The 25,737-nt window shown below is 44.6% G+C and overlaps 2 protein-coding genes; both read right to left on the reverse strand.

The window, feature by feature from the left end:
- Positions 1–17,819: 17,819 nt before the first annotated feature.
- GSTUM_00005058001 (uncharacterized protein) lies at positions 17,820–18,850 on the reverse strand. XM_002837036.2 has 1 exon: positions 17,820–18,850. Exon 1 carries the CDS (start codon positions 18,609–18,611, stop codon positions 18,168–18,170), a length of 444 nt encoding a protein of 147 aa, XP_002837082.1. The 5' UTR covers positions 18,612–18,850; the 3' UTR covers positions 17,820–18,167.
- A 3,207-nt stretch (positions 18,851–22,057) lies between these two features.
- On the reverse strand, positions 22,058–23,063 carry GSTUM_00005059001 (uncharacterized protein). XM_002837037.2 has 1 exon: positions 22,058–23,063. Exon 1 carries the CDS (start codon positions 22,807–22,809, stop codon positions 22,195–22,197), a length of 615 nt encoding a protein of 204 aa, XP_002837083.1. The 5' UTR covers positions 22,810–23,063; the 3' UTR covers positions 22,058–22,194.
- Between the last annotated feature and the right edge of the window lie 2,674 nt (positions 23,064–25,737).

Consider the following 25,737-nt stretch of genomic DNA (forward strand, 5'->3'; position numbering starts at 1 on the left):
TTTTCCCGGTTTGTTTCTTGAGCTTGAGTTAGCTCTAAAAACATCGATAAAAGTTTTACTACCAGAAGTACTTAGCAGGTAGGATTCTGGGAGAATGAGGATGTATTGGCAGGTACTTAGCAATGAGCTTGATGAATAGGAGAAATCGGTGGCATCTACAATACAGGCTCTAGTGTACGTATATACTATTGAATTGGTAGAATGGCAGCTATTGTCCCAGAATTCTCTGGTACCCGTTCTTTCAAAATACCAGCTCTTGGAGATATAGTAATATGTTCTGGTAATCGACGACATTTTCTGATGATTCGCTGAGGATCTGCACCTAGCAATGCATTTTCAGTATTGTTCAAATTTAACTGCTCAGATCTTATCGTTCCTTGCATTGCCAATAGTCGTATAGCAAGTCCTTGATCTCACTCCTCCTCCTTAGCCTTTCTTTTTGTTGCAATTTTCTCCTTTTTTTCCTTTCTCGCATCCTCCTTCAATCCCGTTACCTTTTCTAATGGTGCTGCCAATCTGATCAAATCACTTTCATTCAGCTGAAACTTGTTATTGGTAATTTGACATCCTCCCTCCATTTCTTTCCATACCGGATTTTTTTTAAACTTTATTAAATCTATCAACCTCTTCTTCAGTTTCACTGCATCCCAACCAATGTAATATCCTCTCTCTTCAAGTTACTTTTGCACTTGTTCCCAATACTCTCTAGCTGTCACAAATGTGGCTTGGCATGGAAAAGGTTTTCACATGACTTATGATTATGAGTCATAGGTATATTATTGTTTTACACATATGACTCACTTGGGTCATATGACTTATTATGTTATGATTTATTATATTTCGCACATGACTCGATTATGAGTCATAGCATATGTGCCTGACGAGTTTCCCTTGCAAGTGTGCCTTGCGGGTATGCCTTGCGCATATGGTTTATGTTTAGCACATGACCTCATTATGAGGTCATGGGTCTTGCGCATATGACTTGTTCGAGTTATATGACTTGTTTATTGTGTTATGATTAGTTTATGAGTTTTAGCACATGACCTCACTATGAGGTCATGGGTTTTGAGCATGTGACCACTTTGGTCATATCACTAGTTTGTTATGATTTGGTTTCGCGCTTGTGACCACTTTGGGTCACGTGACTATGAGCAGGAAGAACACTATATAAGTAGGTCGATATAGCCAAGGAGGATAGGTTCTTTACGCTTTTTCTACTTATTACTTTAACGAATATAAAACATCTTTACGACCTTTATCTCTATTGCAATATTTATTATTATGCAGAGGGAAAGCTCTTGACAGAGAAGAGTTTGAGAAAGCTTACGATAGATTTTCCCAATAGAAGACACAGGTATTGTACTATCGGTAACATAGGTAGAGGCCTAGTGCTATCGTAAGATGAAGAAAGAAAACGAAAAAGAAGAGAAGTCTCGTTCCCCGTTGCCAAGAACTAACCATCCGAGGAGGAATCGTTACATTACAAAGTGTCACATAGTGCGACGCCAAACCATACAAGATGGCATCCTTCAACCCAGATAGGGAAGGAGATATCGACATCGATGATCAAAACCTTAACTTAGGGGGATTTAGCGACGTCCTAGATCACATATCAGCAGAGTCCTCAAAAGCAGCAAGCCCAGTAACCTCAGAGAAAGAATCACCAGTCGATAGCTCTCCTGCAGGAACCCCACGATCTGAAAGAATGTCAGGATCAGGGGTACCTGTACCACTAGTCCCAGCCTCTCCGGCACCAGGCACTAGCATACTTGGAATGACTGAGAATCAGTTTCAGGCATTTCTAGCAGCAACACGAAACACAGGATAAGGAAATATACAGCGACTGAAAGTAAAAAAACCTGACATGTACGAAGAAGCCGAAGATAAGCTACAAATATTCCTAGCACAATGCGAAGGGTATTTTGTGGTTAAAGGATATAGAGAACACCATGATGAGATCAAGATTCCCTATGTGGAATTTATACTAAGCAGACTCGTGAGACAATAGATCATACCCTTCCAAGATGGAAGGAAGCAGAGGGCATGGGTCACATACGAGGAATTCAAGGCGACACTCTTTGAACAATTTGGGAATCCTAACGCTAAGAAGACAGCAAGACAAAAGCTGGAAAAACTCCCAAAAGGAAAACAGACCTTTTTGGTATACTGGAACGAATGCCAACTATTGGAATACAAGGCGGAGTTTGATGATGCTGCTCTCCACATCATCCTCCTAAGAAACTGTAGTGAGAGACTCCGAAAAGTATGGTGAATCTCCGACTCGGGCTACACAATAGCAGAACGATTTGCAAGATAGACAATCAATAAGGAAAGCAAATTAAACATGGTTTGAAACAACTTGGAAAACACTATAGCACATAGGGTGGCCCAATCATCCAGAGACGTGGATGGAACCTTCAAACCGCAAGCAGCTTGAGGTGAAAGCAGAGCATTACTACTAGGAGAACCAATGAAGTTGGACAAATCAAGGGCAGGACCTGCTCTGAACCTGTCAAAGAAAGAATACGCTAGAAGAATGAATGGGAAACTCTGTTTGAGGTGCGGAAAAGCAGGATATCGGATACGAGAATGCAGAAGCTGATTAGATAGTGGATACCAAGGGACCAGGGCTGCTGGAAACAATCGTTTCCAAGCTCGAAAGAGGAGCAATATGAATGAAATGATCGCAGAAGGTTCACTGGCGGAAAATGACGCGGGTCCCCAGTAAACAGTCGTCTGGGAGACCTAAGATGTGAACCTAGAAAACCCATCAAATTAGTGAACTACTACATGGCACTACATATGTAAAGGGGAGAAGAAGACAGAGATCACGTGATAATCAAGACGAAGATACACAATGAAAGTTACGAAGAAACAACTATATATGCAATGGTCGATTCCGGGGCTACTGAAGATTTCATCGACAAGGAAATCTGTGACAAATACAACCTCTATACCAAGAAAGTGAAGAAAGCGAGACTAGTCTACCTAGCAGATAGAAAGCCAAGCGCAATGGGTACTATAACCCATACGGCAGAAGTACCTATGGACATTGACAGCCATAGGGAAATGGTAACCTTCTAGGTAGCAAATCTCAAGACCATGAGATAGTCCTAGGGATGCCGTGGTTACAAAGACATAACCCAACAATAGACTGGAATGAGAACAAGATGACCTTCACAAGCAAACTATGTGTGACACAATGTCTCAACAGTTCGCCTGTAGTCTATTCGACACCGGTATGAAAAGCAGAAGAAGAAACTTCGCATGCAAAGTTCGCTGAGATGCGGCAAGATAAGAGAGTCCGGATACACAAACTAGACCAAGGAGCAAAAGTGCCTACCAAGGGTTCCAAAGTGGCAGCAGGACACGACCTGTATGCCAACGAAGGAATCAAGATACCTGACAATGGGCAGGCAACAATAGTGACAGGAATAGCCATTGGACTACCAGAAGGTACCTATAGACAGATAGCACCCCGCAGTGGTTTAGCAGTTAAACATCAACTTATGCCCATGGTGGAGGTGATTGACATCAACTACACAGGTGAAATCAAAGTGGTCTTGGCCAACGTGGCTCAAGAGGACTACGAGGTCCAGAAAGGTGATTGAATCGCACAGTTGATAATCGAAAAAATCAACATAGAGGATCTGCAAGAAGTATATCAACTGGAAGAAACTACAAGGGGAGACAAGGATTTGGAAGCACGGACCAAAACAAGCCTTATACAATAAAAAGAATCAAGATCAAAGAGATCACAGCATAAGCCTTTGGATGGTACTATCGAAGGGGAGATACAACAGGAATTCTCAAATGGAGATAAGAAGACGAAAAAGTGGTCCTAGCAAAGATCAACATCAGCATGAAACTAGCAATCTAAGACAAGAAATACTAAAGCAAAAAAGGATGGAAAGAATTGATTCTAAAGGAATATCATTGATTCACGAATCTATTCCAAGAAGAGGAAGCTACGGGACTACCACCCCGAAGATCAGAAATTGACCATGAAATTCAGCTGGACAAAGACAAGAAAACGGGAAAAACAAAAGAGATTCCCTATAAGAAATTATACCCACTAGGAGAAGCGGAGCTCAAAGAACTTGGAAAGTACATCGAGCAAAACCTAAAGCGAAAATGGATCAGAGACTCCTTTGCATCAGGAGGATCTTCAATACTATTTGTCAAAAAGAAAGATGGAAAGATGAGACTCTGTGTAGACTACAGAGCCCTCAATTCAGTTACCAAGAAAGACCGATATCCACTACCCTTAATTGGAGAGGCATTGGATAGACTTTTGTCATCAAAATACTTCACCAAGGTCGACATCAAGGACCCATACTACAAAATCCGCATCAAAGCAGGAGACAAATAGAAGACTACATTTGCCTCAAGATATGGAAGGTTCGAATACTTAGTTATGCCTTTTGAGCTTACCAATACACCAGCTTCATTCCAAAGGTAGATCAACAAGGTACTCAATAAGTACCCCGACATATATTACCTCGTATACTTGTACGATGTACTCATCTACTTGGAAAACATGCAACAGCACCAGAAGGATGTCAGCAATATCATGGCCGCAATACAAGGATCGGGAATGAAGATCAAACCAACGAAATGCGAATTCCATAAAGAAGAAACCAAATACCTCAGATTTATCATCAATTGGAGTGGGGTCAAGGTCGACCCAGTCAAAACAGCAGCAATATGGAATTGGCTCAAACTAAATAACAAAACAGATATTCAATACTTTATGGGATTCTGCAACTTTTATCAAAGGTTTATAGATAGGTTTAGCAGTCTTGCAAAACCACTCTATAACCTAACCAAGAAAGACAAGAAATGGGAATCGAGAGAAACAGAACAAAAAGCATACGATGCCATCCAGATACATCTGACATCAGCATCAATACTGGTACACTTCAACCCAAACCAAAAGACAATAATTGAAACGGATGCCTCAAAATATGTATACTCAGGCATACTATTGCAACAATGTGAAAATGGAAAATGGAGGCCAGTGTCTTACTGATCCAAGACTATGACCCCTGCAGAGTGTAAATACAATGTTGCAAATAAAAAACTACTAGCAATAGTTCAAGCATTAAAGAAATGGAGGAGATATGTCCTGAACAACGACCATCTGATCCGAGTTCTAACAGACTACAAGAATCTGGTCCCGTTCATGACCACGAAGGAATTGAACGACCGCCAGATAAGGTAGATGGAACACCTCAGCAAATACAACTTCAAAATCGAATACTGACCCGGTAAAGAGATTGGAAAGCCAGACGTTCTCACAAGAATTGTAAGCGACAAACTACAAACAAAAGAAGACGAAAGAATCAAACAAAAAACATGAATACTATTACCAAAAACCTACTTCGAGGCAATAGAGGTTATCCAATTCACATCAATAGAAGAAAAGGAAATCGAGAAGGCAAACAAAAGGGACAAAACAATTCAAGCTATAAGAGAAACATTGGAGGAAAGAAAAAAGAAGATGAAAGGAATCGCTCTGGGTTTATGCCAATGGGAGAATGGAAACATGTTGTACGATGGGAAATAATAGATTCCTGAAGAAGAAAAGATAAGAACAGACATCATAAGACAACAACACGATATCCAAATGGCAGGACATGAAGGAACGGCTAAGACCACAGAATTCATCATGAGGTCATTCTATTGGCCAGGACTACGTGAAGATGTCAAAAGATATGTCAAGAATTGTGACATATGCTAAAGAATGACAACGGCTAAACACACACTATACACATTACTGAAATTGAATGAAGTTCCCGAACGACCATGGGAAACAATTACTATAGATTTCATTATGGACTTACCTCCGTCAGAAAAATGAGATAGTATCCTGGTTGTGGTGAATCGACTGACCAAAATGAGTCACTTTATTCCAGTCAGAAAGAATATGGACACGAGAGATTTTATTCAAACATTCTTCAGAGGAGTCTTCCGACTATATGGTCTCCCGAAGAATATTATTACAGATTGTGGAACACTATTCACGTCAAGATTATGGAAAAAAGTAACCGGATAAATGGGAATACAAAACCGGCTAAGCACTGCATTTCATACGCAAACAGATGGACAAACAGAACGGGTAAATGTAATCCTCAAGCAATATTTAGGGGCCTACGTCAATTATCAACAAGATAATTGGCACACACTACTATCAATGGCCGAATTCACATACACCAATGGTAAACAAGAGACAATTGGCACGACACCCTTCTTCGCGAATTACGGACAACACCTACAAAGTCAGGCCACATATCATACGATTAACAGTATAATACTGGATAAAACAGATATGGGAAAATTACACAAAACATTACAATATGAAATGAGTCAAGTACAACAACCGCAAAAAGAACAGTACAATAAGTACTGAAGACCGGATCCAAAAATACAACCTGGAGATATGGTATGGCTAATACTACGCAATATATATATGACGTGACCATTAAAGAAATTAGACTACAAGAAAATCGGACCATTGCAGATACTGGAAAGAGTGGGCAACTGAGCTTATAAACTCGACCTTCCACCCTCAATGCAAATACACAATACATTCCACATCTCACTTCTCGAATTATACAACAACAACCAGTTTCCCTCTTGGTAGAACCAGAATACGAGCTCGATGAAATGGTCGATTCTCGCTTCTTCCACAGTCACCTCCAATACTGAGCCAAGTGGATGAGATATTTACCCAAATACGATAAAACTTGGTACTATGCAGAAAGCTTTGAACATGAACAAGATATCCTCTCATCCTTCCACCAGCGATACTTAGGAAAGCCAGGCTCAGGTAACAATCACATTCAACCAAGACAAAGGCGAGAGAAAGGCTCCCACGCCATTGTAATCACACGAGGGCTGGGGCGATAGTCCCCATCAAACTACACCAACTAGCTCCGAATACTCATTCATGTGGCCAACCGATGAAGAACTCAAGGAAAGGGAAAAACAAGCACAGCATAATGCCATGTCATGGATGGTATGCTGCGATGATGGATGACCCACACACTATGGGGACAAAGAAGGCTCAGGATGGTTCCTGAGAGAATATAAAAAGTATGATCCGCGCCCAGATCATACCCTAAAGCACTGGAAATAGTGCTTCAAAACACATGTAAGATGCACAGGATGAAGAAAATCACTGTGGGATACTACCTGCAGAAGGATAGAATAAAGAAAGAGTTGAACGGCAAGAACGCTACTATATGGCAGAGGGCTAGGGCCTCGAGGATGATGCCCAGGGAGGGGGAAGCCCAAAATTCATCTACGGAAATGGAACTGGATACCAGAAGCCTACATAGTCAAATCCAAGAACTCCGAGAACAACTGGGCCAAGCCGAGGCCACAATTTCGGCAAACAATAAAATGATCGCAGAGCTGAGGCAGCTGAATGACACCCAGCGGCGCATGATTGAGATGGCAAACCTCACCTTGGAAACAGTGAGGGTAAGATGGCGGGAAGCAGATGACAAGCTCAATAGGTTCCGGAGGTCCATGTGTTCAGCAGGAGGGGAACTATTGAAACTGGGAGATAAAGCCTGATGGGACTCAGGCTTAGGGGGAGAGGAGCTAATATCACGAACGTGGCTTGGCACAGAAAAGGTTTTCACGTGACTCATGATTATGGGTCATAGGTACGTTATTGATTCACGTATATGACTCACTTGGGTCATATAACTTAATATGTTATGATTTATTATGTTTCACACATGACTCGATTATGAGTCATGGCATGTGCGCCTGACAGGTTTGCCTTGCAAGTGTGCCTTGCGGGTATGCCTTGCACATATAATTTATGTTTAGCACATGTCCTCATTATGAGGTCATGGGTCTCGCGCATATGACTCGTTCGAGTCATATGACTTGTTTATTGTATTATGATTAATTTATAAGTTTTAACACATGACCTTACTATTAGGTCATGGGTTTTGAGCATGTGATTACTTTGGTCATATGACCTGTTTGTTACGATTTGGTTTTGTGCATGTGACCACTTTGGGTCACATGACTATGAGCGGAAAGAACACTATATAAGAAAGCCGATGTGGCCGAGGAGGATAGGTTCTTCACACTTTATTCTAAGTACTTTTCCTCATCCTTGCTGTCGCTTCACCCTGAGCGTTTCGTTCGCACCTATGGTAGGCCTTGATACCTGAAATTCTGGGGGAGATATCTGAGTTCACTCAGTAGTTCCTGGAATCTTTGGTGTTGAGGTCTGTTAGGCGTTATGTGGCAGATTACTTGTTTGCTTCTCATTTCATTGCCTGCCGGTGCCTCAAGATACTGGCACATCGAGCTATTCATCACGGTCGCTTACGAGCCCCTTTCGGTAAAATGTCTTCAACTTCCTGTCTATTGTCTACTCGCAGGTTTCGCATTCATTTGGGGGGATTGAATTTTATCTTTGGGGGAATCACCTGTGTCGTTCTCTGGGCCAGCTCATGTTCTTGTTGGGTTTTAACAGAGTCCTTAGTTTTCACGATACAAAACGCTCGCGGGTTCGCTTGATGACCATCCCGTATCCTCAACTCATCGTACCGACTGCATCACTTCTCAGGTGGCAGGGCAGTACCTGCCCAGCCCCTCCTTGTTACGTTATATTTCTACGGTCAGAATCCTACAATAGTGTTTATCACCATTCCCTTGGAGTTTTTTTTTTGTCCTTGTGGCATTTAGGGTAGTTCAGTCAGGTGTCTCTTCCTCGCCTCGGTGGGAATGGCTTTGACCCTCAAAAATCTTACCCCCTGGTGTGGTGTTCATTGCTGCCTGGGGTGGTGTGATATGATTGGCTGCCAGACACTTGCATTGTCTGTATGGTTGGGTGGTTTGGTTGTGGATTGTGGTTGGTGGCTTCACCTATTGCAAGTGGGGCCTACCTTTTGTTTGTCTACTCCTGTTTGTTCACCCTCCCCCTTCATGTCATATCAGTTGGGGGTGCCTCTTGCCCGTTGTTCGGTCTGTGCTTGCTGCCGGACCTGTGGGGCTGGCTTCAGCTGGTTCTGCCAACTGTTTCCCAGCTTGGTTGGAATTTGGTTCGACTGGGTTGGATGGTGTGGCTGGTGCCGATGCCTTTGGGTGTTGGTGCTACCTATTTTGTGACTCCCAGCTAAGGCTGGTAGGCCTACTCGGCTATAGGGTACCGGGGGTTAGGGCTTTGTTGGGTAGCCAAGACAAGTGGCCGCTTGATGAGGCTAGGTATATGCTGTCCTGTGGCTGTCAGATGGTTAATCTGTCTGAGGGGTGGGGGGAGCCGGACGGGCTCTGTGACATCTGGTGCATGGGGCTTGGGGGGAGCTGATTGGGGAGGGAGTGGCACCTGTGAGTACTGTAACCGGTATGGGTACTTGGTTATTGGTTTTGTTTTATGTTTTGTTTTAAGTATCACGTTGATACTTGGTTTGTTTTAAGTATCGTTTGATACTTGGTTTTGTTTTATGTTTGTTTTAAGTATCGCTTTGATACTTAAGGAGTTTTACCAAAGTGTATCGATTGATACCTTTGATTAGTTTCGTTCATGCTAGGCATGAACAGATTTGTGTATTTAAAGACCGCCTGTTTCTACGATAGAAAAGGCAGACTTCAACAGACAGTATTTCAATATACTTGGTTGAACGGTTACTTCTTTGTTTCCCAGTACACTCTCGAAGCCTCCTTTAGTTCTCAGCTCTCACCTCCTCTCTGGAAGAGCAGGCCACCTGCCAACTATCGTATCTATTACCGATAACGTGATTAGCACCTGGCGAACACGTTACATTTTTTTAACCTCAGCAAGTGGTTAAGAACCTGTCCCCGGATTTAGGCCTGATCAACCTATCGATATCCACCTCAGAACGCTAGCGGAGAGAAGCGGCAGAATCACAGCACATTCGGCTTCATCTCAAACCCAAGATAGAGTCTTTGACAACCAGGAGTGGGAAGCAAATCCCACGGCAAGACCTTACAAGAAAGAAACAACCCCGGCGCTCTGCTAAAGAGCCGGGCGATCCTGCAAACACGGAAGATACACAACCTCCAGGAGAATTCCCTTCTACTCCAGCAAAGAAGCCTCCCTTTGAACCTCCAAACGACCCCGAATCTAGTAGCGAATCAGATATGGCTAGCACAGGAGGAGGGCCTTCTGGAGGAGGGAAATCTCGTGCAAGGCCTGAAGAAGAGGAGGTACCCGCAGCATTTGAACCCCCTAAGTTTAAACTCCACCTCCCAGCGAAGTTCACAGAAGAAGGGAAAGACCTCAAACCTGAAGCCTTTGACCGATGGGCAACAGAACTCTCACACTTCCTACTCTTACAAGGAAAAGATGTGGAAGACCCTACAACCAGACTTATCATTGGATCATTTTGCGAAGGAAAGGCAACCGACGCATACCACCAATGGTATAACGATTTCGGCGGGAATGTAAGATTAAGAGGATCTACAGTTCTCGATTACCTGAAAGGATAATTCCAATCCTCTATAACCAACGACCTCCTATACAACAAATTCAACCAGCTCCAGCAAGTTAATGGAACACAAGTTAAGCAAATCACCCATGTGGCTACGGAACTAATGATGTATAAGGACCGGATGGAGAGAGGAAGTATCTCCAAATACATCCTGAAGCGACAATTCTACGACACCATGCACCCTACCCTCCGGCGAGAAGTTGAACCACTCGAGGAAGATGGCGATGATATTGTAGTAATAATTGCAAGAGCAGAACGAAAGGACGCCATTCTCCATGAGACCAAGGCCTACAAAATACAGACATCCTCTAGTAGGAACAGCCAGCCACGACACAAAGCCTCCAGCAACTCTGAAGACGATACCCCACGGGTTTTCAAGAAGAAAACAAAATCCTCCAAAGAATCGAGACGGCAAAAGGGAGAATGTTTCGAATGTGGAAAAACAGGATACATGGTAAAGAACTGTCCTACGAAGAAAAGAAAAGGAAAGGCAATTAAGCATGAGGCGTCGGCCAACAATGTTGAAAGCGATAACGCCCAATCCAGTGAATATGAAGAGATCCATATCGGATATATCGATGTAGAATGCAACAGTGTTCGACCTCCGGCTACATTCAAAGCATACACCGCTCTGGAAGGTACTATCCTGATCAATGGCAAAAGGGCCCGAGTCCTATTTGACACTGGCGCAATCGGAAGAGATATGATCAGTAATGCCTTTGTTTCTGTCTATTGACTCCCAACCCAGGACCTTAACCAACCCATACCAGTCAATATGGCAGTAAAAGGATCACGATCCACAAGCCATAAAACCTGTTCTGCGACTATTCGACTTGGTTCTGCTATACTTCCCCCCCAGGAAATGCTGATTGGAAACCTAGCCAAATACGATGCCCTAATAGGCATGCCATTCCTGAACCGCCACGAAGCTATAATCAGATGTGGGGAATCAACCATCGATTTCCCAGATCAGAAGGTCAGAGTTTCATGCAAGCCAACAAGCGGAGAGTACCGAGTCGCAGTATGTGAAGCAACTACCCAAAAACTATTGGATGAATACTCTGATGTTTTCCCTGATCAAATACCTGAAGAACTACCGCCTATGAGAGAGGTGAACCACCACATCCGCCTCCAAGACCCCTCCAATCTCAAGAACCAACCCACCTACTCAATTCCTGACGCATACAAAAGCCCACTTTGTGATTGGATCAACCAACAACAAAGAAGAGGAGTGATCTACCGGGCAGAAGCCCCAGGTGCCGCTCCTATGTTTGTTCAACCCAAAGCAGATGGCAAAAGAATCCGCCCCTTGGTTGATCTCAAGCTATGGAACGAAAACACGGTTATGGACAGCTCGGCTATCCCAAACCAAACCCAGATCCTAAATGCAGTTGGACGCGCTAGATTCCGAAGTAAGATTGACTTAAGCGATGCCTACTTCCAAACAAGCTTAGATCCAGAAAGCAAACGTTACAACAGTTTCAAAACACCTTTCGGAAGTTTCATTAGCCGAGTTATGTTACAAGGTGATATGAATGCGCCCGCCACCTTTATGCGAATTATGGAAAACCTCCTAAGCGAATACCTCCACCATTTTATTTGGGTCTACATTGATGATATTCTCATCTTCTCGAACACCGCAGCAGAACACGCCTACCATATAGGTTTAGTTTGTACCAAACTTAGGGAAGCTAAATTCTACGCTAGCAGAAATAAATCAATCCTGTTTGCCGACAAACTCGATATTCTAGGACATGTTATAGATGATGAAGGAATACATGCAGCCCCAGGAAAAATAGCCTATTTAGCGGAATGGTCGACACCCCAGAATCAAAAGGAACTCCTGCGATTCCTAGGACTAGGCAACTATATTGCCCAGTTCCTACCACACCATACCACTGTAACAGCGCCGCTCACAGACCTCACCAGCAATGCAGAATTTGTCTGGACCCACACTCATGACCAGGCCTTTACCAACATTAAGGAATTAATTAAAAACGCCAACGTTATTCAACCTATCGACTATAGTAAACCAGAACCAATATGGCTGATTACTGATGCATCGGATGTTGGAGTTGGAGCATGGGTTGGGTATGGGGCCTCCCATGAAACGGCGAGGCCGGCGGCATTAGACAGCAGGAAGTTCACTAACTCACAGATGAACTATGGAATAACAGACAAGGAAGCCCTTGCTGTGATTGATGCTCTCGCCACTTTCAACCACATCCTGATGGGCAATACCTTCACTATTGTCACCGACCACCAACCTCTCACTAATCTTAAAACAGCAAGAATACCGGGAAGAAGAAGAATGAGATGGATAGGCGAGATCAGCAAATACGATGCAAAAATCAAGCTATGGAGCAGGCCCTCGACAACTTTATCTAGTCACCAATCACCATCCGAATACCATAACGATGTCAAACTATGTGGAGCTCAATGTGAGGCAGCGACAACAGATTGTTGGACTGTTGTTGAACCGCGATGTTATCCAACTTGAAGACTATTTCGAAATCCTCTGGATTGACTACTGTCCTGATTGTGATCATGCTTGGGTTGATGTACAGCACGAATCTGGTATTCGTGACTACTGTGATTTAGATTTCTTCGAGTCTAAGTGTTTCCTTAGAGTTTCCTCTTGTCCCTGGTGTGACACTTACGATGAAGAGTTTCTTGCGGAAACTGAAGCCATGAGTTTCTCGGAATCCGCTTTTGATGATTATTAGGTTTTGTTTGTTTAAACAATTGTTTTATTTTGGGGAATGTAACCGGTACGGGTACTTGGTTATTGGTTTTGTTTTATGTTTTGTTTTAAGTATCGCTTTGATACTTGGTTTGTTTTAAGTATCGTTTGATACTTGGTTTTGTTTTATGTTTTGTTTTAAGTATCGCTTTGATACTTGGTTTGTTTTAAGTATCGTTTGATACTTGGTTTTGTTTTATGTTTTGTTTTAAGTATCGCTTTGATACTTGGTTTGTTTTAAGTATCGTTTGATACTTGGTTTTGTTTTATGTTTTGTTTTAAGTATCGCGTTGATACTTGGTTTGTTTTAAGTATCGTTTGATACTTGGTTTTGTTTTATATTTGTTTTAAGTATCGCTTTGATACTTAAGGAGTTTTACCAAAGTGTATCGATTGATACCTTTGATTAGTTTCGTTCATGCTAGGTATGAACAGATTTGTGTATTTAAAGACCGCCTGTTTCTACGATAGAAAAGGCAGACTTCGACAGACAGTATTTCAATATACTTGGTTGAACGGTTACTTCTTTGTTTCCCAGTACACCCTCGAAGCCTCCTTTAGTTCTCAGCTCTCGCCTCCTCTCTGGAAGAGCAGGCCGCCTGCCAACTATCGTATCTATTACCGATAACGTGATTAGCACCTTACGAACACGTTACAAGTACCGGTCGGGCCTGCGTCAGGTTGGGCAAGGTCTAATTAAGTGTTTCCAGTTTGACTTGGGCTGCTGGGTCAAGCTGCTGAGTGCTGTAAGCTCCCTGGCGGACTGGCTAGCTAATGGCCACCTGTGTGGATAGTGGGTTGTGACCACCTATTTGGACTTGTTTAGGTCTTGTGTGCTGGATTTTGTGAGGTTTGTTTGGTTTCTTTGGTTTGGCTACGGGTTTGGCAGGAGGAGGCATGGCACCACGGGTGGGAGATAGGTCCCACTGACCTTTTTTGGTCTGTTACTACCTCTATGTATTTCCTTTGTTATAGTGTTTTGTTTAAGGGACAGGTAGCGAGTACAGGTCCTCCTCACCGGTACGCTCCTCGGAGGCAACCGGTAAAGTAAGTTCATAGAGTCGACGGCCTGGCATGCGGGTGCGAGAGGTTGACATGTTGGTTGCCCCCTCCCTACCATTGTGTCGCCTGTAGGTTTAGTTTGTGTATTTTTGTTGGTTTTCTACTGTGAAGGAGGTATCACGGGACAGTGTTGAGACCGGGTGGTAGTAATTTTATGATTGTTGGATGAGGAACCTGGTCGGATCGGTCTTTTGCTCAGCTTCGGCTATGCTTAGTGCTGATTGGCTTCATACCAGAGGGGCTACGGATTTGGATCGGGATGGGCGCTGGGTTGTTTGATGGTCTTGTAATTAGTTCTCGTGCGGGCATGACTTGGGAATGGCAGGTGCAGGGCCATAGACTTAGTTAGCCTAGGATTAGTAGTATACCGGTTAGCGGTATCCCTGTGCCCGTAGGGGCTCATCGTATGCTAGTATTGGCGGTACGAGTTTAAATAAAATTAGATTGAATTCTAAGTACTTTTCCTACATATTACTTTAACGAATATAAATCATCTTTATGACCGTTATCTCTATTGCAATATTTATTGTTACGCAGAGGGAAAGCTCTTCATGAAGAAGAGTTAGAGAAAGCTTACGACAGGCATTCCCGACAGAAGACAGAGGTCTTGTACTATCGGTAATGTAGGCAGAGGCCTAGTGCTATCGTAAGACGAAGAAAGAAAACGAAGAAGAAGAGAAGTATCATTCCCCGTTGCCAAGAACTAACCATCTGAGGAGGGATCATTATACCAGCTGACCGCCATGGTGTTGAGTATGGATTAATGTCACTGATCGTAGTACAGTGTAACGATCCCTCTCTGGATAGTTAGTTCTTGGCGATGGGGAACGATACTTCTCGTTTTTGTCTCTTTCTTCCTTTGTCTTACGATAGCTCTAGGCCTCTGCCTATGTTACCGATAGTACAAGACCTTTGTCTTCTATCGAGAACGCCTATCGTAAGCTTTCTCTAACTCATCTTCGTGAAGAACCTTCCTTTGTGTAACAATAACGTTGCAGTAAAGATAAAGATCGTAAAGGTATTTTATATTTGCTAAAGTAATAAGTAGGAAAAGTACTTAGAACAAAGCGTGAAGAACCTATCTTCCTCGGCCGCATCGGCCTCCTTATATAGTGTTCTTCCCGCCTTTAATCATGTGACCTAAAGTGGTCACATGTGCAAAACCAAATCAAAACAAACTAGTCATGTGACCAAAGTGATCACATGCTCAAAACCCATGACCTTATAGCGAGGTCATGTGCAAAACTCATAAACCAATCATAACGCAATAAACAAGTCATATGACTCAACTGAGTCATATGCACGAAACCCATGACATCATAATGAGGTCATGTGCGAAACATAAATCATATGCGCAAGACTTGCCTGTAAGGCATACTGGTAAGGCATACTCGTAAGGCGCATGTCCCATGACTCATACTCGAGCCATGTGCGAAACCATCAGATTGCCGAGTATTGGTGTCTCGACTTGTGGCTTGGATTAGAGGCTAAAATTCTGCTGCTGGAACTGTCTTCACAATGTTTGAAAGATCCATCTCAAGTTGAGGTATTGAGGTTTGATCCTGACATGCCTGATCAAAGACTCTGGTACTCTTGATTTTTCTCTCATATACCTCACAGTTACACAATTTCCTTGTTTGGTTTAGTGGTTAGTCTGTTCAAATTTAAAAATTTTCTGTTCGCAACCGAATCGGGACTCCAGAAAAGCTCTATTCTCGAGGATCTCATCCGGAACCGCCATGCCCTCTCGCTCGGGTCCGGACGGTACTGTACAAGTAAATTTACGAAAAACTTGTATAAGCGCTCGCTTTGGCAAATCCGGGATCTGTGTTGATCGGGATGGATTCGCAAAATCGGACCAAGTTGCGTTTGCCGTTTGAGTTGCCTCCTGCGATGTCATCTTGCTTCCTCCGGGGAGATAATATTCCCAAATATTTTTCTTTCTCTATTGGTGGGATAGTATTCCGAGTTGTGATAGTGTGTGTATGGTCCACCCTTTTTTTTTTTTTTTTTTTAATACCAGTTTTACCTATTTTGTCCGTCCTCCGACGTTTCGAAAAAGCTAGGACCCGTACGAGTTATCATAAGAGGGGGGGGGGATCCGTGGTCCCCGAGGAGATAAAAAAAATAATACATCAAGTGGCGATATGATACCTATCGCTCTATCATAACCCTGCTCGAAGCGTGAGGTCCTGTATTGTACTGTGCAAGTACAAGTACTGCAGTGCAAACTAAAAGCTTGTCTTGACGTCTCGGCTCTTGTGTCGGTCTGTTATATAATATTACCACCTACGGTACTGTACTGTACTGTACTGTACTGTACTCAGTGTACTACTGTACGGGTGGGTGGTAACCTGTAGGGTGTGAGGTTCGTATTATACAAGTTTGTATAATACAGTTATAATGATTGTATAATAATATTGAGTACGTATTTTAAAAAATTTCAACTCAAACCGCACATGGAGGTATGAAAGTTACGAGCTGTGGAAAGATTTTTGCTCAAGAGTAGCAGTCGGCAGGTATGATAAGCTATTGATTTACCGGTACCATAAATATTTAACTGACGGTTACCACAGCACTGGAAATATTTTTCTGATATGCGGGACCTATGATACCTAGAGGATACAATTCGGGGTGTCGAAATTTAGGGTCTCATATGCACGGCATGTATGGTATGAAGAGATAAGCAAGGGCAAAATATACGGTATATCACGTATATTTGATCCCCCTAGCGGTAGGGTGTGTAGGGTACTGTACCATATGATAGTGAATGCGGTGCGGGATTGTGCGACTTTTTCTCCCTCCTTTTTTTTTCCCCCGTGGTGGTGGTACAGTAGCCGGTATATATGTAATCCTGTGCTTCTTTATAGGTTAGTTCTGGGGGGGGGTGATTGCGGTGCCAGTACTTCGTTTTCGTAATACTAGTCCTTGCTATATATAGCACACTCCTTCTTCTATGATACCGTTCTGTGAGAATGTAGGGTTTTGTTGCGGTAAATTTTTACAATGTTTCATAGAGATGTGTGATATCCCGGAACAGCAGCCTATGTATTATGGAAGGATCTTGTTCTGTTGTTGTTGTTGAGGTATTATAAGTTCTTCGGCGGAGGGTATGAGAAGCTGACGGAAAAGCGATTGGGCTCGTACCGGATGGTACTATAGGCTTCGTGATATCTGAAGGGTGCAACTTTTTAATGGATTATATCTCGCTATTGTTACCTTTAATCGCTTCAACGAAGAAGAAAAAACCCCTACGTTATTATCTTTAGTATTCTTAATAATCCAGAGGTTCTCTCTTATTTTTTTTGGGAGGGATTAATGCCCTAACTTGGCGGAGCTGTATAATCATTAAATTTTCGGAATGCTACTTCCTCGTGAACACATTTTGGATGGCACGAACCATACACTACAGCGCAGAGCTTTCGTATCATAGCTGGGTTTCTCCCTTACTCTATCCCAACGGGATTAAAGCGAAGCAGAGTAGATGCACCTTGTACAAGTATTATTATTATTATTGTTATTATTGCTTACAGTTAATTTTTCCACCTATGGTATAACATCCAGCATGCCCTGTCGTGTTCAAGTCAAGGGACCTGCTGTGCAGATACTTTTTCTTCCCTTTTTCTTTCTCTCTCTTTCTTCCTTCCAGAGAAGGGAGAACGCATACATGAGTGGTCGCCTTCATCATGGTTATTACCGGCGCTGCTCATGTGTTGGCCATTCATTCATCCGCGCACATCTGCCGGGTTTCCGGGCTAGTAATAGTTTATTCCAACGGCAACGGGTCACAAGCTCGAGTGAGGGTCTCATTTTATAGATGGCCACGTTTGTGATAGGGTCCTGCTATCGCAGTCGAGCTGGGAGATCGTGAGTTCTCGTCAAGTGAACAAATACTCGTATGACGGTATTTCACCCATCCCACGTTGTATGTAACCGGCGAGAATCACGGCAGGTTTTTCACAGATATGCGAAATCCCTATTTTTTTTTTTTTTTTGGAAAAAAAAAAAAAAAACGGCTCCTTGCCACAGCAAACAACGGTTACCGCAGAGATAGCGATCCCAAAGTTTGCGTTGCGAAATCGCTCCAGCCTAATGTCGGTAAGGTATAGTTGATCGATGCCGTCACATGTTCTCACTCGTGAGCTGGTGCCACTGAGCCAGCTGACAGATGGTAAGACGGGTTTGCATATTCTCAGCCTTGCAACGGGGGCAAAAAAGTGCAAAGAAAAAACAACGACAACCCCCCATCGAAAAGCAAGGGGTTCCCAGTCCCGGTACGTGGTAGTGGAAGAGGGAGAAAGAGAGAAAAGGATTACCGGCATTTTATCTTATTAACCTTGCCGTATGAATGCATAGGGCGGCGGGTACTCGAGTGAATAATGAACTGCCGGGGGAGGGAGTCATGCGCTGTGCATTCCGAAATGCTGCCCGTGTTGGATCACAGTTGCGTTCGCAGAATTCTTATCCTTGTGCCCGGAAAAAAAAAATTCACCCGTTAACAAATCATAGAAACTGCAAGAGCCTTTTAAATGACTGTTCTCGTGTATGCCTCTAGGGATATTGATCACAAGTTGTTCTTACTGAACAGTGGAAGGAAGGAGAGTGCTAGCGAAGCCTTTCTAGGTGCGAACAGAAAACTTTGCGAGCGCGGCTATGCCGTAAGAACTGGGATAGTTGAACCCCACCGCCACGCTGGGGCATTAGGATTTCTTCTCCTAGTAAGGTCTGTTGTATTTTTTCTTTTCTTTTTTATTTGTCTCAGAAGTGGGCTGAAATCCGGGTTTTACTCGTGCTCCTACATATCAGGGGGGGGCTCCCCTTTATCCAAAGTGGGGAACTCTGGACGTCTTACCGTGGCTCAATTGCCGCAAGGACTGAATAATTGAACCTCGCGCTGGGACGTTACAGTTGCCTTTGCTGGTAAGATGGCAGTATTTTACTTTCTTTTGTCTTAGCGTCAGACTGAGGGGGTCAGATTTCGCAGTGTTCTCACCCCTATCCAAGAGAGGGAATTTTGGACGTCTTAGCGCAAAGTTCAATTGTCCAAGTCTTTACAGTATTCCAGTTCTTACGGTACCGGTGGTAGGGCCATCCCCATGAGAAGGAAATAGCATTGTGGGGTGGGGAGAATTTTTTGTTGATTTTTCCGGTGTTGAGACGACTGACATTCCTTCGTATCTTTTATATGTGCGTGTCTGGTAGCAATTATCCATTTCGAAACCATAATACTCTTGTAACTTGACTTGACGCAAATATTTGTAAGGAACCCACGTTACCGGTATACCGGTAATAAGGTTACGGTACCTAGCAAAATCTTTCCCGGGGGCGGAGATGGGGTAAAAAACGGTAATCGTGCCGCGGAGTACGGTTTGGGGCTTATTGATTGTGGAAAGAATAGTCGCTCGGGAGGTGTTAGAGGAGATGCCAGTATATTGCTCATTATGCCATGTATTCCTTATGCTGGAAAGGGGTCACCAGTATAAGTTCGGGGTCCAGCCCGTTCAGCGCCTCCAATGTGAAGCACTGTTTTTTTTCCCCGTGTATGGTAGGTTTCTGTTGATGCTCTCCTTCCGAATCCCTCACTCTTTCTCGGTCTTATTGGAATGGTTACTTATTATACGAACGACTGGACACCGCTATTACTAGCAGCGATAACCCACCAAGAGCTGGTAGTATTGAAGTTTCCCTATTCGCTAGCTTGCTCAACCCACTGGGGGGAATGATTTGGTTTGTTGTTACTAAATAGTCGATTTATAGCACCACAATATCCAAGGGGAAACCAGCGGGAGGAGGGGGACTGGAGAAAACGAAAAATTGGGGGGATGAGGGAGGGAGGGACATACGAGCGGTTGCCTCTACAACCCTTGTGTGGGTGCGGGACTCTGGCGCTCACCTCCGTCGGGCCTGAGTGATTTCAATTCTCCCGCTCTCCAGTGGATTGTCACCTTTGGATTCCAGAATGTTGAGCGAATTAGAGGTTGCATACAAATTGAGGACATCAGGATCCATGACTCTGGGCTGCATATCATCGCCGGCTGTCCATTCGGACCTTGTTTTCGATGGCGAGAAGGAAGGATGGTTTGCCAGCATAACCAGTGCCGGCTGGAGGCAGGGGGTACCGTATGGTGCTTGATTTGTGTCAACCTCCTTGCGTACCGATATTTTTCTCATCCTGAAACATCCCACGATACGGAATTCCTGCCGTACCTTTTTCCTTGAGCTCGGGCCTTGCATTTGTTGACCGGAACCCAGGAGTTCCTCAAGTTATTTCATTTTATTTCTCGAGGTGGGAAAATAAGGAAAAAGAAAATAAAAAAGAAGCATGTTCGGGTAGGGTTCTTTTCCGTGGCGACCCAGCAATCTCATGCCATGTGTTTTATCATACCAACCAATTCATTCCTCGCTAAATTCACATGACTTCGGATCGACAACACATTGAGCGCATCCTCGATGCCGTGGATTTTGGCACGGCAGCTTGCTAATGTGAAATGTGAATTTCACTACAGGGGGCGAAGGGTTGAGAACATAAGGGTGGTGAACCCCTTACCATTTTTGAATGCTTTTTCTAACCCCCTGATGAGTGATGAAAAGTGAGGCACCGGAGGAGGCAAGAAAATTTTCTTTTTTGATGCTTTTGGTTTGTGGAGTGATTGGTTGCTGATTAAGATGTTTTTAGGCAATCAACCTAAGAATTGTGAACAACGGGACGGGGAGGTTTCCGCCTCTGAAAACACGCTGTCTTGTGCCTGACTGTCAAGGCCTCTCAGCTAAGCATTGGCGTCGGTGTCTTTGACGGGCTGGAGGGATGGAATGGAGATGATGGGCGGTGGAATATCCTTGGGGGGCCATATATCGACCATCTCCCCTGCGAATCCTTAGTTGAAAGCTTTTTGTGTTATGGTATGAGTACCCCTTATGCATAGCCGCGAGTCTTGACGGTCGATGTGGGTAGATTGTCATGCTCATTGGAAGGGTCAATGGACCTACAAGTGTCCGGTATGAAATACCCGAACATTTGAGTCTGAATTTAGTATCGGTGCTCAGACGTGCACGGGTAATTTCCAGTATAAATTTTTGATCCCTTTGTTTGGGTACTTCATGCCTACTACCTGTTCCTTATTCGAGATATATCGATTGTTTAATCCCTATCTCGCCTATCGTCGATTTCCTCTGACCTTCGGCTCGGGGACAGTTGGATAAGAAACGAGTTGTGATCATGGGTTCGAAATCCGATGTCAACAAGGAGGTGGAAGAAATTGGACAAACTGGGACTTGGACAAGCGAGGACTAGGGCATCAATCCTTGAGGATGCCTGAAACCGTGATCTATGCTTGGATGAGACTTGGATGAGAATATGTCAACAGGGCCCGATCCAGGAGTTTCGAGAGCTCTCCCGCCATGGAGGGCCAATCCAAACTCCACAAGACCCTGGCTTGGTCAATTGGAGACTGATCCCGACCCCGGATACTCTCGAGCCACATATCCTTCCCTCAGAGGCGTTGTATGAGGTATGCAGGTTCTGCCGCTGAGGACTGTTTATCTTTTACTCGCCCTATGAAGCAGGTTTCAAGCGCACCACAAACCGGCAATCTAGGAAAATTAGCACTTGAACGACGGTTGTGCTTGGGAAAGAGCTCGTCACTGAGAGTAATCACGGATGATTTTGGGCCCATCAATTGCAATAGATACACATTCTTCCTGCATGCACACGTCTAATAATAATTATAATGTCCCTGCCATTCTTAAGACGTTCTGTTGCCAATGACCTCCCAAACCTCCAGCAGAATTGTTAACAATTAAGTATACTCATTCCCACAAGCAGATTTGTGGTAGTACCAACACCCCGAATAACTAATTAAAATATGATAGCTCCTCGCTCTTTCATTCAATCTGGTTGAAGATATCCTATCCATCCATGCTTTGTTCTCCAGACATCACATCTTCCGTCACTTCTCTCCCTAGGGTAACTGAGCTTGTGGCAGCGCTTTCACTAACTCCTGATTCCGAGACAGGGAGCTGTTCTTCCCCCGCCCTCCTGTGAGCCATACTCTCACCGTCCCTGACCAACCCACCCCGAATAGCTATATCTGCTTCATAGCGTAGTGGCTCTTCTGGGCCCATAGTCATATGCCTAATCAGCATGGGGCTGTACCGGAGCTCGGGGCGTTGGGGTTGCGTCTCATCCCCGGAAGAGGAGCTTGTAATGGAGCTTGAGCGAGAGCGTCCATGAATATCAGATACCGTGATCCCGGGGCTCAATGGCTCGCCGAAGGCAGGTCGGTGCTGCCTGCCACCATAAGGTTGCGGGTCCTGACCTGGCTCAAGTGGTGATGCTATGCCTATAGTTGGAGATGTGGTTTGACGGTTTTGGAGAGTGCGTTGCTGTTGCTTTTCTTGGATGAGATCCAAGTCCCGACCCTGGACTCGTGCCCCTTGGGATTGAGATGGCTGATCGCTAGTAGCATCAGATAAGGGAGGGTGGACTGCCTTCTCGTTGGGGTTTCGTGGGCCCTGAGGCATAATGGTTGTGATCGCTGCGATTATATTGAACGGAATATCAGGGGCTCAAGTACGTCGTGGTGGTCGGTTTGGGGGACCACGATTATATTTTTGTACGTAAGTGGTGAGCCGGGCGAGGAAGGTAAGTTTCAAGAAGAGAGCGAAAGAGAGAGAAAAGGACCACGGTTGCTAGGGAGGCTTGAAGGACGCAAAACTTTAGAAGTATATACGGGCCTTCTCAGGATGTTTGAGTGACTGAGCGCAGACGATGGTGGGGCTCGGTAATCGCAGTAGTCGTGAGCTTTCCTCTTCTTTCATGGTGCGAATGGGGACCCTTTATATGCAAGACTAATGGTGTTCGAATATGCTTAGACCATCATTCGTATTGTGAATGGTAGCAACAGTCCACTCTTTTTGCTCGTACTATCTTGGTACGTGACCGCCCAGCTGATTGAGTGGCTTATGCCGGGGTGCCCTTTGCGGCGGGGTGGATGGGATCGCCCCTGTTGGAAATTGGAATTGGAGCACACAAGCCGCAGGGGCAATAATATTAAACACCGGTAATGATCCGCAAGGGAACCCTAAACTACCAAAACAAGTGCTTCTCGCTACCCGTGGTCCCTTGCCCTGTCGTCATCAATATATCTAGAGAGGGTGGGGGTTATGGAAGGAGAAGACTCACCAGCATTTGCCCAAAGCAACCGCCTGGTCCCATGTTGCTCTGAGGCCCTAAGGCTGCCTGCTGCAGGCCGTGCCATTAAGATTTTCTATTGCGACCTATCATGTCCAGCCTGCCCCCCCTCCCTCAGTGGCCTGTATAGGATAGGATATGGTGTGGAGGGAGTCTACCGAGCTTCATCATAGCTAGGCATCTTCCACCTTTTTCTCATACCTTTTCCTTCTCTTCTTTGATTTATTTGTCTGCTTGCTGGTTTCGGGTTTCTGGGGGATCCCGAGCCCGGTGCTGCGGGAAGAAGTAGAATACGGCTCGTAATGGATCATTAATTTAACCGCCCTCCGCTGTATCGGTGGGTGTATCGTTGCTTTGTTTTTCTATCAAGAATTTGATAAATGTCGGGGGTACATACCTCCACTCAAGGCTTCCCCTTCCCTCTTCCATAGTGTTTCTCTACTGACCGGTGTCGAGTAGATTTTGACACCTTCTAGGGTGCCTAGCCCCATCGTAACAGAGCAGTTGCATTGGGGCTATATTTCCTTAGATTATTCCCGTATTTGTGTCTACTCTCTGGGGATGGGCGCCTTCCTTGTGCGCTTTGCGTTCTAGGTAGCTTTTATTGGCCTGGTCTTCTAGGATCGCTAGGTAGCTATCCCACGGGTTGCACCAAGGTAGAGCGCTCGCGCGATAATAGATGCGGTATTAGATCCTGGATGGGGCAGGGGGTTTCTTTTTTTCTCCCCCCTTGTGCCCGCGAGCTTTATCACCTTTGTTCCTTGGAGCTATATAGGGCGGAAAAATACAGCACCTCTCCTCAGGGGGAGGGCAATGCGCTCTTTTCATGGGAACTTTAACCTCTTTACATATAATTCCTCTCCGAAGCCCGAAATGCAATTTCGGAGAGATAATCCCATGACGGAGCGGCCTCGCAGATTATAGATCACCTGAAGTTTAAGCAAGGCATATATTCCATGCAGCACGACTGCGAGTTATCATGGCCAAACCATCTCCGTCCATCAAAGGTACGTAGAGCAAATGGTGTGGTTATTGGTTTGCGTTGCTTCACTCCTTGTCTGGGCATAAACAGAATTCCTAAGGGTGCACGCTATCCAGCCCATTTTCCCTTTAGGGAGAGGTGCATTGGAGAAAAAGAAAGTGATATGGAAAAAGAAAAGAGCCCCCCCGATCACAAAAAGATAAGTGAAAAAGGGCCAGAACTGAATAGCTTCGCCTCTGTTTCCCGAGATATGGCGGAACACCCGGCGAAGGGAATACTTGTACGGTTCCAGGAGAGGGCATGATCCACGATATCGCATTCCACAGCTTGCCCTCATTTGTTACTGCCCAATCATCAAAGCGACTGAACGGTGTACCTGGCCTAGGATTGGCGCTAGGACCGAAACGAGGTGCGATCCCAATGTCTCTCGGCCATAACACTTGCTTTTCCTGGTCTCTTCTTTTGGACTGGGGTACATATCGCCGACAACCACAGCTAGCCCGCAGAGAATATGGTTTTCCAGCCCCTCGACAAGCAAATTGCGATCTACAGGTTTTCCGCATAGAGTAAAGACACATTTCACCTCCGATGTGTCAGAAATTCCCAAGTTGAAACTGTCCAATATCGGCTTCAAAATTGCTCTACCGAATGGTCGTGCAAGGGCGAAATCTATTGGCTATCGAGGCATCAACGGAGACATGGCCGGTCAGAACTCATGAGGACGATGTTCTCGTTGGGACCCCGAGTGGCACAACCTTTCCTTTCCGTGGTTGGAGGGTATCAGGGTACTAGGGTAAGGGAAGGCCAGGTGTTAAACTTCCGAGTGTTGGTTCCCATCTCCCATCGGGCCCGATACGTGGCAACGGCTAGATATAACCACTAGGTCTACAGTACTGTACTTGTACAGTTGTACTCGTACCTTTCCCTGCAAACTGGGATGGGCGGAAGTTTTCCCTGCAGAAAGCGCAATAAGGCCTAAGTTACACCTTTGATAAATAATCCTTAAATCAGTACTTTGTTCATATACTATTATAATGCGCTCTAACTCCGGATCTTACCACCTATAGTGGTAGTATTAGTATGGGAGTCCTTTCACCCCCTTTATCCCTGAGACCTATGAGAAAAGCCTCTAGTTGCCTATATCGCGTAGGCCGGGTTGGCAAGCCATTAAACAGATTGAACTATATGCAAAGTTCGTAGCTAGCACGATCAGATCCTCTTACCAAGCTAAAATAAGGCTTTGAACGTCAAGCTGACGCCTATGGGATGGCACCAC

The sequence above is a fragment of the Tuber melanosporum genome, assembly GCF_000151645.1.
Source record: "Tuber melanosporum whole genome shotgun sequence assembly, scaffold_17, strain Mel28".
Taxonomy (NCBI): Eukaryota; Fungi; Ascomycota; class Pezizomycetes; order Pezizales; family Tuberaceae; genus Tuber; species Tuber melanosporum.